The sequence below is a fragment of the Trichomycterus rosablanca genome, chromosome 12 (genome assembly GCF_030014385.1).
Source record: "Trichomycterus rosablanca isolate fTriRos1 chromosome 12, fTriRos1.hap1, whole genome shotgun sequence".
NCBI lineage: Eukaryota > Metazoa > Chordata > Actinopteri > Siluriformes > Trichomycteridae > Trichomycterus > Trichomycterus rosablanca.
Genome location: NC_085999.1, coordinates 5,496,383 through 5,513,242, shown reverse-complemented (window position 1 = coordinate 5,513,242; position 16,860 = coordinate 5,496,383). Strand labels below are relative to the sequence as shown.

Below are 16,860 nucleotides of genomic sequence, written 5' to 3'. Positions count from 1 at the left end.
ACTCTGGAGGTGGTTTTCTTCAAAGATGTTCCTGTTTTTGACTACATTTATCCATCTTTTTTGTCCCTGTTACTAAAAGCATCCTCATAACATGATAGCTAATACTACACTAGTTATCAGAGTGACCATTGGGGGTTTTTTTACACCAAGAAAGAAAGTCCATCATTCTGATTCTGGGTCAGCTTGGATGAATTGTTTATTTATAGTCAATATTAGAGAACAAAAAGGCTTGGTCGAGAATGTTTACCCTCCCTCAATACTTATCACCCCACACTGGCCCTCAACCCACCTCACAAAACAAACCCCAGAAAACAGCAAATCAGCATTACAAAAGGCCCCAGGAGATAATCAACAAATCAACACAAACAAATATGTACTGGAGACTAGATTCACTCTGCTGGCTAAGCTATTCTGATACTCTCAAAAATAGACTGTATGTACCGGATACACTTTTCTGTACAAATCAAAAACTCGGCTCTGAAGTATACGATTTACACACAAAATGCACTCGCACGTTTGTCTGTCCACACCACGAACGCACTAGCAGATGTAAAGATGACAACATGGTACAGAACATTCAAAATCAGTTTACACATTCACATAGTAACACTTGTGTAGCGAATAAATGTTGAATAATTAATCATCGAGTTGTGTTGGAACAGATTTTTAAATATTCCAAAAGATTCCATTATTTTTTTATATAAACCATCATATTGGCATTTCATTCACCTTTTAAATTAACATTTAAACATTACAATAAACGTATTTCTATGCATGCTGTGCACACTTACAGTGTTACTACAGTATAAGCTGAACCATTAAAACCTTCTCACAGTTATACATTTCATTTTTGGTGTGAGATCTATTGGGGGGTTTGACACTATCAGTATTATCATATATTATTCATTACAACTTTCTTGTTTGTTTGTTTATTAGGATTTTAACGTCATGTTTGACACTTTTGGTTACATTCATGACAGAAACGGTAATTACTCATTACACACAAGGTTCATCAGTTCACTAGGTTATATTAAACACAGTCATGGACAATTTAGTGTCTCCAATTCAACTCACTTGCACGTCTTTGGACTGTGGGGTAAATCGGAGCACCCGGAGTAAACCCACGCAGACACGGGGAGAACATGCAAACTCCACACAGAAAGGTCCCGGACCGCCCCACCTGGGGATCGAACACGGGACCTTCTTGCTGTGAGGTGACAGTGCTACCCACTTAGCCACCGTGCCGTCCTACAACTTTCTTGTTGAATGTATTAAGTGCCGAATGCTGGTACTACCCTGTTGTTACTCAATATAAATATTAACTGATGGGACATAACAATGCAGTTTGTACTAATATTATTAGTAATTACTTACATTTTAATTGTTTAATAAATTACATTTTCATCTGGTCTTCCCATGAATCTTTTCACCACATCCGTTTACTTTAGTTGAAATCCTTACTCAGGAGGAATTATTTTCTGGTTATACTTTTTCCTATATTTGATGGTTGGAATTATTTTCAATTGTAATATTATTCCACACATTTCTTTTTAGATATTTTGTCATTTAAAGCAACAAAAAATGTAATTTATTCAACACAGGACGGGTTATTCTGGTAGACTCATTTGGATCATTTACATTAAAACTTTATTTTTTATTATACTGTATTTAATTATTTTTAAAAAAATCAAACCTTTTGCAAGCAAGTGACACAAATACAAAAATATGAGCTGATGATTGTGATGCTGTGGCATATTCGAACATATATAGTAAATATATCATATTGTAGTTCTACAATTACTGACCATCTGTTTCTCTGCATGCTTTGTTAGCCCCCTTTCACCCTGTTCTTCAATGTTCAGGACCCCCACAGAGCAGGTATTATTTGGGTGGTGGATCATTCTCAGCACTGCAGTGACACTGACATGGTGGTGGTGTGTTAGTGTGTGTTGTGCTGGTATGAGTGGATGGAGTTTTTATACACCTCACTGTCACTGCTGGACTCGTCCTGTGGGCAGCGTCCTGTGACCACTGATGAAAGTCTCGAAGATGACCAACTCAAACAGCAGCAATAGATGAGTGATCGACTCCGACTTTACATCTACAAGGTGGAACAACTAGGTAGGAGTGGACTCGGTATAAAAAAAAAAACTCCAGCAGCACTGCTGTGTCTGATCCACTTATACCAGCACAACACACACTAACACACCACCACCATGTCAGTGTCACTGCATGCTGAGAATGATTCACCACCTAAATAATACCTGCTCTGTGGTGGTCCTGACCATTGAAGAACAGGGTGAAAGTAAGTTAAAAAGGTACGAAGAGAAACAGATGGACTACAGTCAGTAATCGTAGAACTACAAAGCGCTTCTATATGGTAAGTGGAGCTGATAAAATGGACAGTTAGTGTAGAAACAAGGAGGTGGTTTTAATGTTATGGCTGATCAGTGTATATGTTGTTATATACCATTTGGCGTGCAGTTTGCTGTGTTGTACTTATAGTTGATTTATTCAGAAGATAATTTATGCATTAGATTTGGAATCCTGTGTGGCATAATTTGTTAGACCATGTGCATTATGTAGTAACATACTATGAGTAGTTTTGGTTATCAAAAAGCTTTTATAGATAAAAGCACTGCTGAACTGTAAACAGGGTCAGATTTTAATGTTTTAAAACTTTTTTGCTGAGCATATTAGCAAAAGCTCAGCAGTCCATGTAATTTGCAGAAGGGTTTTTAGATACAAAAAAAAGTCAGAAATTGAATTTAAATTGGGCTACAAAGTAAGATTACATAGGCAGGTACTGAAAACGATGTAGGAAACAAACAGATTTAAGGATTTACATTTAAATTATGCTGGTAAAGTTATTATTATAAAACTATTAAATACAATAAATAGAATCCAATTCATTAAGAATTAACAAAGATTTATAGTTAATAAAGGTACACAATTGTTCTTTTTGTTTATTGTAATGAGCTATTTTAACTTGCAGAATTTATATGTAGTATATACTGTATTTAAAACAGATTGTGTTGAATCTGTGATGTTTGTATTTATTTTTTATTGCTTATGGCTTCTACATAGGGCAAAATATAATATAATTAATATAATATAATATAATATAATACAGTAGTTGACTCAGACCGTCTCTCTCTCTCTCTATGTATATATAGAGTGAGCAAACATTTGGACAGCGGACGATGTTTTTCCGGTGTTTTCTTTATATTTTGTAAAATTCTATATTAAAATGGCCTCAAAGAATGTGCAGAGAAAGCATAGTGGTGAGAAAATAAAACAATCTATTACTATTTGTTGTTGTATAATTACTCCTGCTATTGTTATTGTTGTTTCTGGTAGATACATTTTATAAAAAGAAGGAAATGTATTATGGTGTATAGTACAGCACACGTACTGTACTGAAATGTAGCGTGTTTTTTATGTACAGTACAGTACTACTGTGTATTGTTTATTATTCTTTATTACAGTAATGTCTATTCTATAATTTAAGATTTAAGGGAAATTTATTAAAAAAAAAAAAGCATTTAAGACATTAGAGAGGTTAGGTAAGGGGGGGTTTGGGAAGTCTGGCACAGATTAATTCTATTTACATGATTTCTTATGGGAAAAATAGGTTTAACTAACGAACATTTTGACTTAAGAACTGCTCTTCAGAACAATTAAATTCGTAAGTCAAGGGTATACTGTATAATATAATATAATATATTTAATATAATATAATAAAGATTCAGGCCACAGAAATTGCCAGATTCAGCCTGATAATTAATACTGAGTGTAATTCTATAATAAGTAAAAGTACTTTTGTGTTTGTAGATACCCACAATAAAACCTACGCTTACATGTGCCATTTGTTTTAATGGTAACACTTTTGTAATTAGTATTTTACCTTAATTAGGGTCACGCTAGGTCCAGACTACGTGCAAGGCACAACATTCAAAAGTTAATGAAGTAAATAAAACAGGGTAAACACTGCATTAAAATTTTGATAGTTCAGATAAGAGTTGTGATTCTGGGTTTGAAACAGTTACAGTGCACTGTTGTTACAGCTGCATGCAGTAACTTTAAACCACATTGTTTAAGAAAACAGTGATTTTACTAGCAAAAGGGGAGAAAATAGTCATCTTTACTAGTGAGACATACTGTGAATCATACAAATACTTTTACATACTGTTATATAATATTGCTAACATATTGCACACCCCATTTTTTAATTTTAATCATTGATGTGGTCTTAATTTGGAAAATTGTGCCAGGTGATTAATGCAGTATTGTGTGTGTGGACAGGAGAGCATTTAGTAAGGGCCCATCTGTGCGTAGACCTGTGTGTGTGTGTGTGTGTGAGTGTGTGTGTGTGTAGCCACCAGTTTACTCCTCATGATGAGATTTTGGGCTCATTATTGGATACAGCATTTCTCTCGGTACATCTTGCTACCATGGAAACGATTATGTTTTTGTGCGGAAACAAAGTGCAACACTATTTCCCATGTCTAGTGCACACAGGTACATCAAAAAAAAGAATAATAAAATAACAAAAACAAACATGCAGCTGTGTGACTGGAGCGGCTTCACACCGACACACAGTCTACGCCGTGATTAGCCAAATCAGGAATCGATCAGAAAATTCTGCTCTACGATTGGTCCAATAATGAAACGTCCGGTTTAAAATTGCGATGACTTGTGATACGTCATCGTCCTGGCAACCAAGTCCATTTCCAGTGATGTCCATTATTCACAAATCGCACAAAAACATACGCACATACAGTATATACATATGTATACACCTCTCAGTCTCACAGCTTTACATCCATACTGTCCTAAACACTGACACCTATACCTACATGCATATATACAAACTGTACAGTCTTACGCAAAAGTCTGGACACCTCAAATTCTGTTATACTGAGATTTTTAAGTAAATATAAATTAACAAATCTACAGAGGACAAACTTAACACACAATCACTGTTTATTTGCTAAATGTAGCATTAAAAAAAGTCTCCAAAACGTGACATTTAGCAAATAATTGAAAGTTGTGCACCAAGATCACCAATAAAAATGACATAAATACGTTTGGTGCCTGTAAAGGTGTTCATACTTTTACATAACACTGTATCTAACCAGCCATCTAAGCACACACAGCACACATGCACACACCCTCCATCGTGTTCAAATTTATCCTCTTCGTAAGTTCAAGTGACAGGTCTCTCTGTAGGCTGAGATCCTGCAGGAGCAGGGATGTGTGTGTGTCCAAGCAGGTTGTGTAGGTGAAGTTTAGTGTAAAGGTCCTGCTGTTTATACACAATACAGCCTACTCTTCCTCCTCCTCCTCCTCCTGATCGCTCTGCTTGTAGATGTCTTCCTGCAGACAGGAACGGAAATAGCTGCTCAGCGATGCCGCGAGATGCTGCCTACTCCGCTCTGACAGGAAGTGACCCTCATCTGGGTAAATCTGCACATCAAACAGTAACAGCTGGGTAAGTACAAGACATCAGCTGGGATTTAGTGCCAGAGCTTAAAACTGCTTTATCAGACAAGTTTAGCACGGGTGTATGCAGTGCTGCTCATTCTAATGAAAGGGGATCTGAAGTATTAGTGGGTGTTTTTTATTTTATAGTCGAGTGAAATTGTTCTGTGAAGCTCTTTTTACAGGACAGCATTGTCCTAAATCTTTTAGAGATTCAGGTCATCTAATGAGCAAGTCTAAAGTAACGATGGAAACCAATAAACCCCATGTTTAAGGGCTTTCTTTCCTCAGTTTTGACAGAAAATTAAGTTCCTTTATAGCTGCCGGTATGGGATGATTTTCCTTGCTTCCAGATTATTTTCACATCTCTGTAATGTACTGTATGTCAGAGATGAGAACTCGAGTCTGCGACACACACAGCGACTTCAGACTCGACTCGGACTCGTTTCAAATGACTCAGACTCGACTCATGACTTCCAAACAAATTACTCGTTAACAAAAGTCCCTAGTGTCAGCATGTGTTAACATTAGTTACACATTAGTTATATATATAATTATTATTATTATAAATATTCTGCTATCCATTAACGCTCCGGCCGTCTTAAATCCGCAGCGCACTCAATGGGTAAATGTTACAGCCACCTTCTGGCGTAGTGAGCGTCACTCCCTACTCCCTATACAGTTTGAAGTTCACTTCATTTGAACATTTTTGTTACCTTTGGATTGGAATCTCACTTAAAATGGTGGAATACCCTAACTTGACTTGGACTCTAGCCTAAACACTCGTGACTTGACTCGGACTCGTATTTTGTGATTTGTGAAGATCTCTGCTGTATGCACATAGATACATACATACATACATAAAGAGTGTCAGAACACCTAATTTTCCAGTTATTTTTAGAATAAAGCTGTTCAGGTCTAGTGACCTAAAAATAAAAAAGGAAAGTGGTGGGATAAAAAAGGTTCAATTAACAAAACTGGAAAAAATATATATTTTACTTATAACAAGAAGACTTCATCGGGAACAAGGAACTGACAGCTGTTCTGCAGCAATATGGATACACTGATACTTTACTAGGGGGTTTAATTTACTGATACTGGAACAAGCCAGGAACAGCACTAAATGAGCGACACCCCACCAGCTGGTGCAGTCTGTGTCAGAAAGGACAGCTCACTCATTCAGGGCGGTTTTATTGTGATGTCTGAAAAGTGGCGAGTTTTGAGTGCTGAGTTAGTAGGAGAGGATAAAGAGTGATGCCATCTTCACAGTGGTGCAGCTGTAAGTGACAACAATCTTTAACTCCACTCATTGTCAATAAAGGAGTTTTGCATGTTTTACCTGGTTAATTAAGGTTCCTTTTTTCCTCTCAATAACATGGTAAACTTGTATTTGCTACTCTATAATAATAATACAGCAGTGTGTCTGGGTGCCACTAGACTCACTACCAACCTGACCAGCAGTTAGTGAAAATAAACAAATAATAAAAAAGAAATTATTTGAGAATTGGGCGGCACGATGGCTCGGTGGGTGGCACTGTCGCCTCACAGCAAGAATGCCCTGGGTTCGATCTCCAGACGGGGCGGTCCAGGTCCTTTCTGTTTGGAGTTTGCATGTTCTTCCCGTGTCTGCGTGGGTTTACTCCGGGTGCTCCGGTTTCCTCCCATAGTCCAAAAACATGCAGTCAAGTTAATTGGAGACTCTGAATTGCCCTGTAGGTGAATGGGTGTGTGTATGAGTGTGTGTATGTATGTGTGTGTGTGTGTGTGTGTGTGTGTGTGTGTGTATGTATGCGATGGACTGGTGCCCGGTCCAGGGTGTTGCTGTGTGCCTTGCACCCATTGAAAAGCTGGGATAGGCTCCAGCATCTTTATTATTATTATTATTATTATTATTTATAATAATAATAATAAAGATGCACCAGTGTTGTCCTGCTGCCAGTGTTTTTAGGTGCCACTAGACTCACTACCAACCTGACCAGGAATAAGCAGTAAAAATGAACAAATAATAAAATAAAGATATGATTTGAGAATTGATTGGTTCAATACTCTTTCTGGCCTGGAAAGGCTGACACAACAAGGCACAGATCTTCTCTACAGCTGCTAAAATCCCTTTTCAAAAAAAAAAAATTTTCATAAAATTTATCTAAGGCCAATTTTAGTATCTCCAGATAACTTGACTGCATGTATTTGGACTGTAAAGGAAAAGAAAAGAGCACCCGGAGGAAACCCACACAGACACTGGAAGAACATGCAAACTTCACACAGAAGGGACCCAAACTGCTCCACCTGGGAATCAACCCAGGACCTTCTTGCTGTGAGGTGACAGTGCTACCCACCAAGCCACTGTCCCACCCATGGCCTTTACTGTAGTTTTCATATTTATTAAAGTTTAAATGTACTATTTCTTTCAGTACCTGCATTGTGTAGTTGGCTCCAACCTTCACTAGATTCTTGATAAGCTCCGCTGAGTGTTGAAAGTGAATGTTTGCTTAAAAAAATAAACAAAGAGAAAAATATTAATATATGGCATAGTGTGTGGCATTTTGCTTCAGTCTTAGCAATTTAACCAGCCACATCATCCCTCTTACTCACCATCTGCGGTTCCATGTACAAGCATTAGCATCTGGTCCCTGAAGCCTTCCACATTCTGTAGTACACTGGAGGACTAAAAGCACAAATGTTTTCTTTTTATTAAGCAGCTTTAGGGTAAATAGATCATTCTTAAGGGTACAGCACTGACAGGTAATCAAAGATACGCTGTTGACTTGAGCGTCAAACCCACCTGGTACCTGCTGTCATCCTGTAAAGGAAATCCCAGGTAGCGTTCGGAAAATGCAGAGGCTGCCAATAAGAAAATGAGCAGGTGAGAAACTGAGAGAGGGAGAGATGCCTACTTAACCAGCAGATGTTATAGAAATATTAGTATATTTATTCTAGTCAGGGTCACAGCAGGTCTGATCTCACAGAGAAACACTGAGCACAAGGCCGGAATACCCTGGAATGGTCGCCAATTCCTCACAAGGCTTCAGCCATACCCACACCTAATGTCACACTACACAACTTTCCAAGTCGTCAGGTTCACAGGTTCGCTGTACAGTTCACACTACACAACTGGATCTTTTGTAATCGGGAATCTTTCAAGTCGGTGTGTATTTCACACTACACGACTGATCAGCGATAGGGGGTCTCACACTACACCATCTATCACCAACTGGAATCGCAGGCGAGCTTCTCTGGTCTCCCAAACTACGTTTTATCACGAAAACAAAAGCGAGAAGTGACGAGGGGTTTAATGATACCACGTCCAAAAATGCATGTCATCAAGGAGAAAAAATAAATGAATCTGAGTGGATTTGGCTACATGAACAGCATGGATTGTTCTATAGTGAGTTGGAGGTTAATAAATATTTTTGCAATGCAATGTGGGTGTTATGTTTTGTAGAGAATGATAAGGTCAGAAATACTGTAAAACCTGTGTGTGTGCCCATGTATTCTGATATAAACTATATTATGCCCCTGTCCAACCTTTTTACAACTCCTCCCCTGCGTTTCCCCTCACACCGTATCTTGTGTTCTCAGTGGCTGTTCGACATAGCACTCATTGCCAGTCGGGCAACTCCGATCCAGATATTTGACAAGCTAAAAATCTCTCTTCGGTCGCCGATCGTTCAGCGAATGCGTTTCGATCGCCGAGCAAATGCAGAGTTGCTCCCGAGCCGGGAAATCTAGTGCCGACCAGTCACAAGCGAAAATCAGGGCAAAAATCGTGTAGTGTGAACTAGGCATTAGACATAGCCAGTCTGTGTAGTGTGACTGGACATTTTACATTTTAATAGTTATTTACATTAAACTCATAGGTTTCTGCTTTCTTAGTACATTTAACAGGGATAAAAGTGACCTTTTGAAGGTTTCTTAACAAACTGACCATTCTTGTGGAACATTTAACGATAAACAACTTAATTGGGGGAAGGTGGCCTTGAGCTGGGTCGCTGAGCAAAGTTAGCCGGAGGGGGCAGTAAAGGGGGGTATAGATAAGGAGACAGGGAGGACGGTATCACCCTTCTCTCCTGTAAAGGCCTGTGTGTGTGTTTGCTTTATGAGATGGGTCCTCAGCTGAGTAATATATTGATTTTTTGCTTTTACTATTACTCCAAATGTCTGTGTCAATCTTTAAGGGTTATTTTGAATTCCCACAACAGTAGACACCCGGCTAGCGAACAGCGTGGCTAGATTGGAATCCAGATCTCAGCCATGATTGGGTAAAGTAATAAACAATTGCACTACCTGAGCACAAAAGGTTTACTGTCCAATCAGAATTTGGCAAAATCCCTTCTGCGATGCTTTAATCCAAAGTATTTAAATGTTAAGGGCCTTGCTCAAGGGTCCAAAAACAGAAATCTGACAGATGTAGGGTCTTCTGATTTACAGACCAGTATCTTTACCACTAAGCTACCACTGCCCTGTTCTGAAGGTCCTGGGTTCGATCCACAGGTGGGGCGGTCGGGGTTCTTTCAGTGTGGAGTTTGCATGTTCTACCCTTGTCCGTGTGGGTTTCCTCCCACAGTCCAAAGACATGCAAGTGAGGTGAATTGGAGATACTAAATTGTCCATGACTGTGTTCAATATCACCTTGTGAAGTGATGACTCTTGTGTAATGAGTAACTACCGTTCCTGTCATGAATGTAACCAAAGTGTAAAACATGATGTTAAAATCCTAATAAACAAACAAACAAACTGTGCCCATAAGACCCAAACCTACAGTAACACCAGAGACTTGTTGCTTGATGCTGTAAACAGAATTAGTGTCAGTGTGGCAGAGAGGATACTTTACCGTGTAATGCCCAGTCTGTCACTGGGGACATGGCCACAGCACATTTCAACAGACTCTCAGTGGATTTCAGTAGCTGAAGTGTCACGTATCCACCATAACCCTGTCAAAACACACATGCTATAAAACATACGTGCCAACAACAACAAATTTCTCTCATTACCGGAAGATATTGCTAACGGCATCTACTGGCATCTGTGCCTTTCATTGGCATCTATTTAAAATACAGTATTAACATAATAGATATCAAATACAACAATAGTACAACAACAATAAAACACTGCCCTTACCTTGCCGAACACGCCTATCCTATTCTGATCTATATATAGACGTTTCTTCAGATCCCTGCATTCAAAATTATTCTCGTATCAGCGCAGTAAACCACACATAATCAGCCTTCTGTTTTATATAAATGTAATTATTAATAAACAATCATCGATTTACAGTGACATTTTTTCTTACTCTAAAGCAGCCTGATGATCCTGAAGCTCAGCTGTTCCCAGTCGCTTGTACACTTCATGTAAAATCTTCTGTCCCTGAAAGCCGCTGCCCCTGGCGTCCAGACGAGCCACGATGACACTGTCTGAGCTTACCAGCACAGAGTCCCAATCCACTGAGTATCGGTCATTTACCTGCTGACCCCCGGGAATGGTGTCTCTACAATACAAGGAAAAAAGCGTTGATGAAAACAAGGTTTATGAGGTTCACTTTGCAGAAGAACTTAGAAAAACTGGAAAGAAAATGTATTAAATAAATAAATGGATATTCTTATATAATAATAATAATAACAACAATAATACTAATAACAACAACAACAATACTACTACTACTACTAATAATAACAATAATAATAATAATAATAATAACAATAATAATAATAACGTAGGCATGGCTGCGGAAGAAAACGGTACGAGTACTGGACTGGCCTGCCTGCAGTCCTGACCTGTCCCCAATAGAGAATGTGTGGAGAATTTTGAAATGAAAAATGTGACAGCGACGACCCCGTACTGTTGCACATCTTAAGACGTGTTTGCTAGAAGAACGAGACAAAATAAAAGCTGAAACACTAAATCACTTGGTCTCCTCGGTGCCAAAACGTCTTTTAAGTGTGGTGAAAAAGAATGGCAACATTACAAAGTGGTAAATTTTTACTGTCCCAACTTTGTTTGTGTTGCAGGCCTGAAATGCAGGAATAGATGTTTATTAATAAATTTGTGTGTCGACCACACAAAACATGAAATATCTCAGGTTCATCCTGTCTGCAATCAAATAAAAGTCAAACAAAATTCAACAAATACAGTCTGGGCTAAACTCAGACCAGTCCAGGATCCGTCCATTAGTCCAAATCAAACTGACAGAGCAGCCAGCAGAATTTTTCTGCTGTTCATGTATTTTCTGCCCAGCACTGACTGTACACTCTGCACATTGGCAGCACCAAGTGGTTTGGAGGTCCAGATTTCCAGACCAATTTGTAAAGCAAAACTCTAAAAATGTGAACAGACTTTTATGAACAGATGGGACCGTAAATACTTGAGGTCAACAATTACCACACAGCACTCCCAGCAGTTGTCAAGAGTGCTGGTAACATTTTAAAAAGCACCTCAAGGGAAGTGTTGGGTTTCTTTTATTAAAAAAAATAATAATAATAATTAAATCAACCCAAGACTTTAAAGAGCATATTTAGAGATTAACATAATATCAGTGTGATTGCAGCATTTAATACAATCAATGTAAGTGGATAAATACCATCAATCTTAGTGTATGCTAATGACAGCTAATTATTCATATACACACACACACACACCCATTCACATATAGGGCAATTCAGTGTCTCCAATTAACCTGACTGAATGTCTTTAGACTGTTGGGGGAAACCGGAGCTCCCGGAGGATACATGCAAACTCCGCACAGAAAGGACCCGGAACGCCCCGCCTGGGGATCGAACCCAGGACCTTCTTGCTGTGAGGCAACAGTGCTACCCACCGAGCCACCATGCCGCCCTCAATTCTTCATTAATGTAAGATATTCTCTCATCGCGGCCACGTCTCTCTTTTCTCATCTCAATCCTGATCCAGTAAAGCACCCCACACATTCAGACTACTATGACTGTTTGTATAATGTCCCTACTGTAAAATGCTGCATTTGCTTTTTGCCCACTTTAATAAGACCCTTGTTGTAATTTTTGATTTCTATACAGCATCATTCCAAAAACGTTGGGTGTCCAGTTATAAAAAGGCAACAATGATCCCTAATGTTTTAACATTAAAAAGAAAAACACATAACATATAAGTATACTAAACATGTTACTCTCTGTGTGTCCATTTTTCAAAATCCTGCATAAACATCTCAACATCTCTGAGTTGGATAAATAAGCATTTCACTGATGCCAGACAAATACTAACACTACCTGCCAGAGTTTAGTTTTTTCCACTTCCAAAAGTGTGGCATGTTTTTGGAAAACACTTTCCTGTATTGGCCTGGCAGTGGCCAGTAAACAAATTGAGTCCCATACAAAAATTTGGAAAGTTCTGTGTAGAAGAACTTGTCTGGCTTTCACAGAGCTCTGCTCGCTACCAGATCCAACGTCTGACTGTGAGCCAGGCCTTCTCATCCAACATCACTGAAAGATCTCACTAAAGCCATTGTAAATGCAAATACCAGTAGCAGTCTAGTAAAAAGTGGAAATATATAATATCATAGCATCAAAGGATGATGGTTAATATTCTATAATGTTGTGTAATGACTGGGTACTGAAAAAAAAATCAAACCATTTGAAAGAAAAGTAAAACAAATTTGGACCTATGATAGAACCGTGTCTATATTAAGAAGAAACAGCTAAAATTAATCATATTTCTTGATTACCTTTCAACTCACAAATCATGAACCTCCTAGTTTGCCCCACTACAATAATCCCTGGGAGTCAATTCAAAGACTGACTCACTCAGTGTGTTCCAGACACAGTGATGTCATTGGACCATTTCTATTTTACTTTTCATGCAAATGAATGAAGGAAAAATAATGAACTTTTAAATAATAGATTCTATGATTTACTATCATTAAATAACCAAATGTAACTGTTCCTCTTAAACAGCTATAGGTTTGAATGTTAAAGCACGTTATGTCTACAAACCTTTGTTCTGATAATGTATGTGAAAGAGGACTAAATAAAAAAAAATAGCGGCTATCAGTAAAGAGATTCTCATTTAGTATAGCAGTGCTTACATCATTAACAGTAGTCCATATTGCCGTGACTCAGAGAAGTCTGGAGGAAATGCAATCTTCAGTGGCAGATCTACAGACAAAACAAAAAACTAAGCATAACTAAGCACAGCTCTCAAAAACCTGTAACCAAGACAAATACAAATACTAAAAGCCAAAACGGAGAGGATGAGAAGAAGCTTTTTCCCACAAGCTATTCGAGTCCTCAATGAAAATAGCATTTAGGACCAATTTACACAATGTGCACAACCCAATTTATATGTACGTATATGTATGTGTATATATGTGGACATATGTATGTGTATATAAGTATATGCGTGTATACTGTTTTATATGTATATGTATGTATATGTATAGATTAGTACTTGTGTATTTATTATATTATCACATCTGTATAGCATTATGTAGCATTATGTTGCACAGTTTCTGCACTACTTGTCACTTTACACACTTGTTCACTTTAAATTGCCCTTTGTAATTACATTGTTATTTCTTCTGATGTTCACTTTACTTTAAATTGCTCTTTTTAATTATATTGTTATTTTTTTTCTAATGTTTCTATATTCTTACTTTTATATACATTCTATATTTTCTGTATAATATATTTTTTAACTATTTTGTAGTTTTTGTAATTACTGTGGCAGAGCAGTCACTAAAGCATTTCACTGCCAGTTGTACTGTGTATGACCATGTATGTGACAAATAAACTTTGATTTGATTTGATTTGACATGAACTATGGTAAACAGTGGTGCAAACAAGGAATTGTCAGTTCAATACACAAAACAATAAGAGAGCTTGAATAAAACACAACACGTGTTGTGAAGCATGAATAAAGTATGTTTGGCCACCAATTCAAGTTATTCAAGCCTAATTTGGCCGCTAAGATCTGTGTGTTAGTGTCAATCCCAAGCCCGGAAAAAAATAGTAAGGTTGCACCAGGGAGGGTATCCAGGGTATCCGTCTTGCCAATATGGTACCTGGACCAGATCCGTTGTAGTAAATGCCCTCTTAATGGTTGCAACTGAGCACTGTTAGTAACTTGATGTCGTACATGATGTAAAGACTTTTAATCCACTTTTCATTCAATCTTCACAGAACTGCTTTAAATTAAATTGCTGTATGTCCTGCTGCATACACCAAAAATGTTTGTGTAATGTCCCTACTGTAAAATGCTGCATTTGCTTTTTGCCCACTTTAATAAGACACTTGTTGTAATTTTTGATTTCTCTGTCTATACAGCATCATTCCAAAAAGTTAGGGTGTTTTTGTAACGTTGTGGCTGCTGACGTAGTTCAGCAGTGAGCCACATTAAGTGTCATGTCCTTCTGCATTGCCATTTTGGCTGGAAGAGGCAATTGACAATCATCTGTGCCTTGAAAGCGTTAATTCGCTTTTCTCTCTCTCACACTTGCCAGCTCATTTGTTGGCAAACCTGCTCCTCTCTATGGCCATGATACCCAGCTGCTCGGTCTGGCCCAGTTTTCTGCTGGTGTGTTATACCAGCATACTTATCTCCTTCTGGGAACTCACTCGGTATCACAGTGTTTTTGGGCCTCACAACAGAACCAGTGCCAGTTGGTAGGGTTGGGGTGGTTTTGAGGGTTCTCTATCTAGCGTGTTGTTTTGTGACAACCAGTTCTCAGTTCCCTGTTCAACTACTTTCATAATGTGGATGTTCTTTTGTCTTTCATTAGTTACTATGTTTCTGTTCTTTTGGCCACCTCATTTAGTGGCACCTTATTTAAAGCCCATTTTTGGTTTATTTTTAGCCACAAATTTGTTCTATCTTTGTTAAGTATATTCTACTTATATTCATGAGATAAATATATTGCCAAAAGTATTCACTCACCCATCCAAATCATTGAATTCAGGTGTTCCAATCACTTCCATGGCCACAGGTGTATAAAACCAAGCACCTAGGCATGCAGACCGCTTCTACAAACATTTGTGGGAGAATGGGTCGCTCTCAGGAGCTCAGTGAATTCCAGCGTGGTACCGTGATAGGATGCCACCTGTGCAACAAGTCCAGTCGTGAAATTTCCTCGCTACTAAATATTCCACAGTCGACTGTCAGTGGTATTAAAACAAAGTGGAAGCGATTGGAAACGACAGCAACTCAGCTACAAAATGGTAGGCCACGTAAAATGAGAGAGCGGGGTCAGCGGATGCTGAGGCACATAGTGCGCAGAGGTCACCAACTTTCTGCAGAGTCAATCGCTACACACCTCCAAAACCTCATGTGGCCTTCAGATTAGCCCGAGAACAGTGTGTAGAGCTTCATGGAATGGGTTTCCATGGCCGAGCAGCTGCATCCGAGCCTTACATCACCAAGCGCAATGCAAAGCGTAGTGCAATGCAAATGCAGTGGTGTAAAGCACGCCGCCACTGGACTCTAGAGCAGTGGAGACGTGTTCTCTGGAGTGACGAATCACGCTTCTCCGTCTGGCAATCCGATGGACGAGTCTGAGTTTGGCGGTTGCCAGGAGAACGGTACTTGTCTGACTGCATTGTGCCGAGTGTAAAGTTTGGTGGAGGGGGGATTATGATGTGGGGTTGTTTTTCAGGAGTTGGGCTCAGCCCCTTAGTTCCAGTGAAAGGAACTCTTAACTCTGCGAGCCAGACCTTCTTGTCCAACATTAGTGTCTGACCTCACAAATGCGCTTCTGGAAGAATGGTCAAAAATTCCCATAAACACACTCCTAAACCTTGTGGAAAGCCTTCATAGATGAGTTGAAGCTGTTATAGCTGCAAAGGGTGGGCCGACATCATATTAAACCCTATGGATTAAGAATGGGACGTCACTCAAGTTCATATGTGTGTGAAGGCAGATGAGTGAATACTTTTGGCAGTATAGTGTACATGGCAACCCTACAGGGGTGAACTGTACATGGATAATAGCAATAAGCAAAATCCTTGTTCTGCACTGATGTACATGCCAAATGTAAGAATTCAAATAAATAACCACCTAAATAAATAGATTTCTACTCACTGTTAAACACATTCAACACTCTTATGTTAAATGAATATTTACCGAAGCGGTCAGTCTTCAGGGTTGTATTCTCAGGCAGCTGGATCCTTTTATATCTCAGAGTTGCTCGGAGGAGAGTGTTATTCTCCAGGATAAAGTTACCTGCACACACAGTGTATAATAATGAGTAAACACATTACCAGTATTTAGCTGCGGAATGCACAGGCCCTGATGTTGTGTTACCCCTGACAAAATACCAGTCACCAAAGTCAGAAACGCTGGAGAAATGTAAGCACTTAACATGCTTCTAATGCACAGTCTGCTAATACAGCAGTAAATTATAGAAACTTGCAAATAGTA

General features: G+C 38.7%; 1 protein-coding gene across 1 annotated transcript in view; it reads right to left on the bottom strand.

Moving 5' to 3' along the window:
• Window positions 1-5,104: 5,104 nt before the first annotated feature.
• LOC134324744 (inactive dipeptidyl peptidase 10-like) overlaps window positions 5,105-16,860 on the bottom strand; it is a 117,576-nt gene continuing 105,820 nt past the window's right edge. The window contains exons 19-27 of the mRNA XM_063006681.1: window positions 16,564-16,662; window positions 13,535-13,604; window positions 10,775-10,969; window positions 10,603-10,657; window positions 10,316-10,415; window positions 8,267-8,325; window positions 8,077-8,149; window positions 7,899-7,972; window positions 5,105-5,469 (exon numbers count right to left, since the gene is read on the bottom strand). Coding sequence (XP_062862751.1) covers window positions 5,329-5,469; window positions 7,899-7,972; window positions 8,077-8,149; window positions 8,267-8,325; window positions 10,316-10,415; window positions 10,603-10,657; window positions 10,775-10,969; window positions 13,535-13,604; window positions 16,564-16,662 — 866 coding nt within the window. The 3' untranslated portion in view covers window positions 5,105-5,328. The remainder of the gene's footprint in view (window positions 5,470-7,898; window positions 7,973-8,076; window positions 8,150-8,266; window positions 8,326-10,315; window positions 10,416-10,602; window positions 10,658-10,774; window positions 10,970-13,534; window positions 13,605-16,563; window positions 16,663-16,860) is intronic.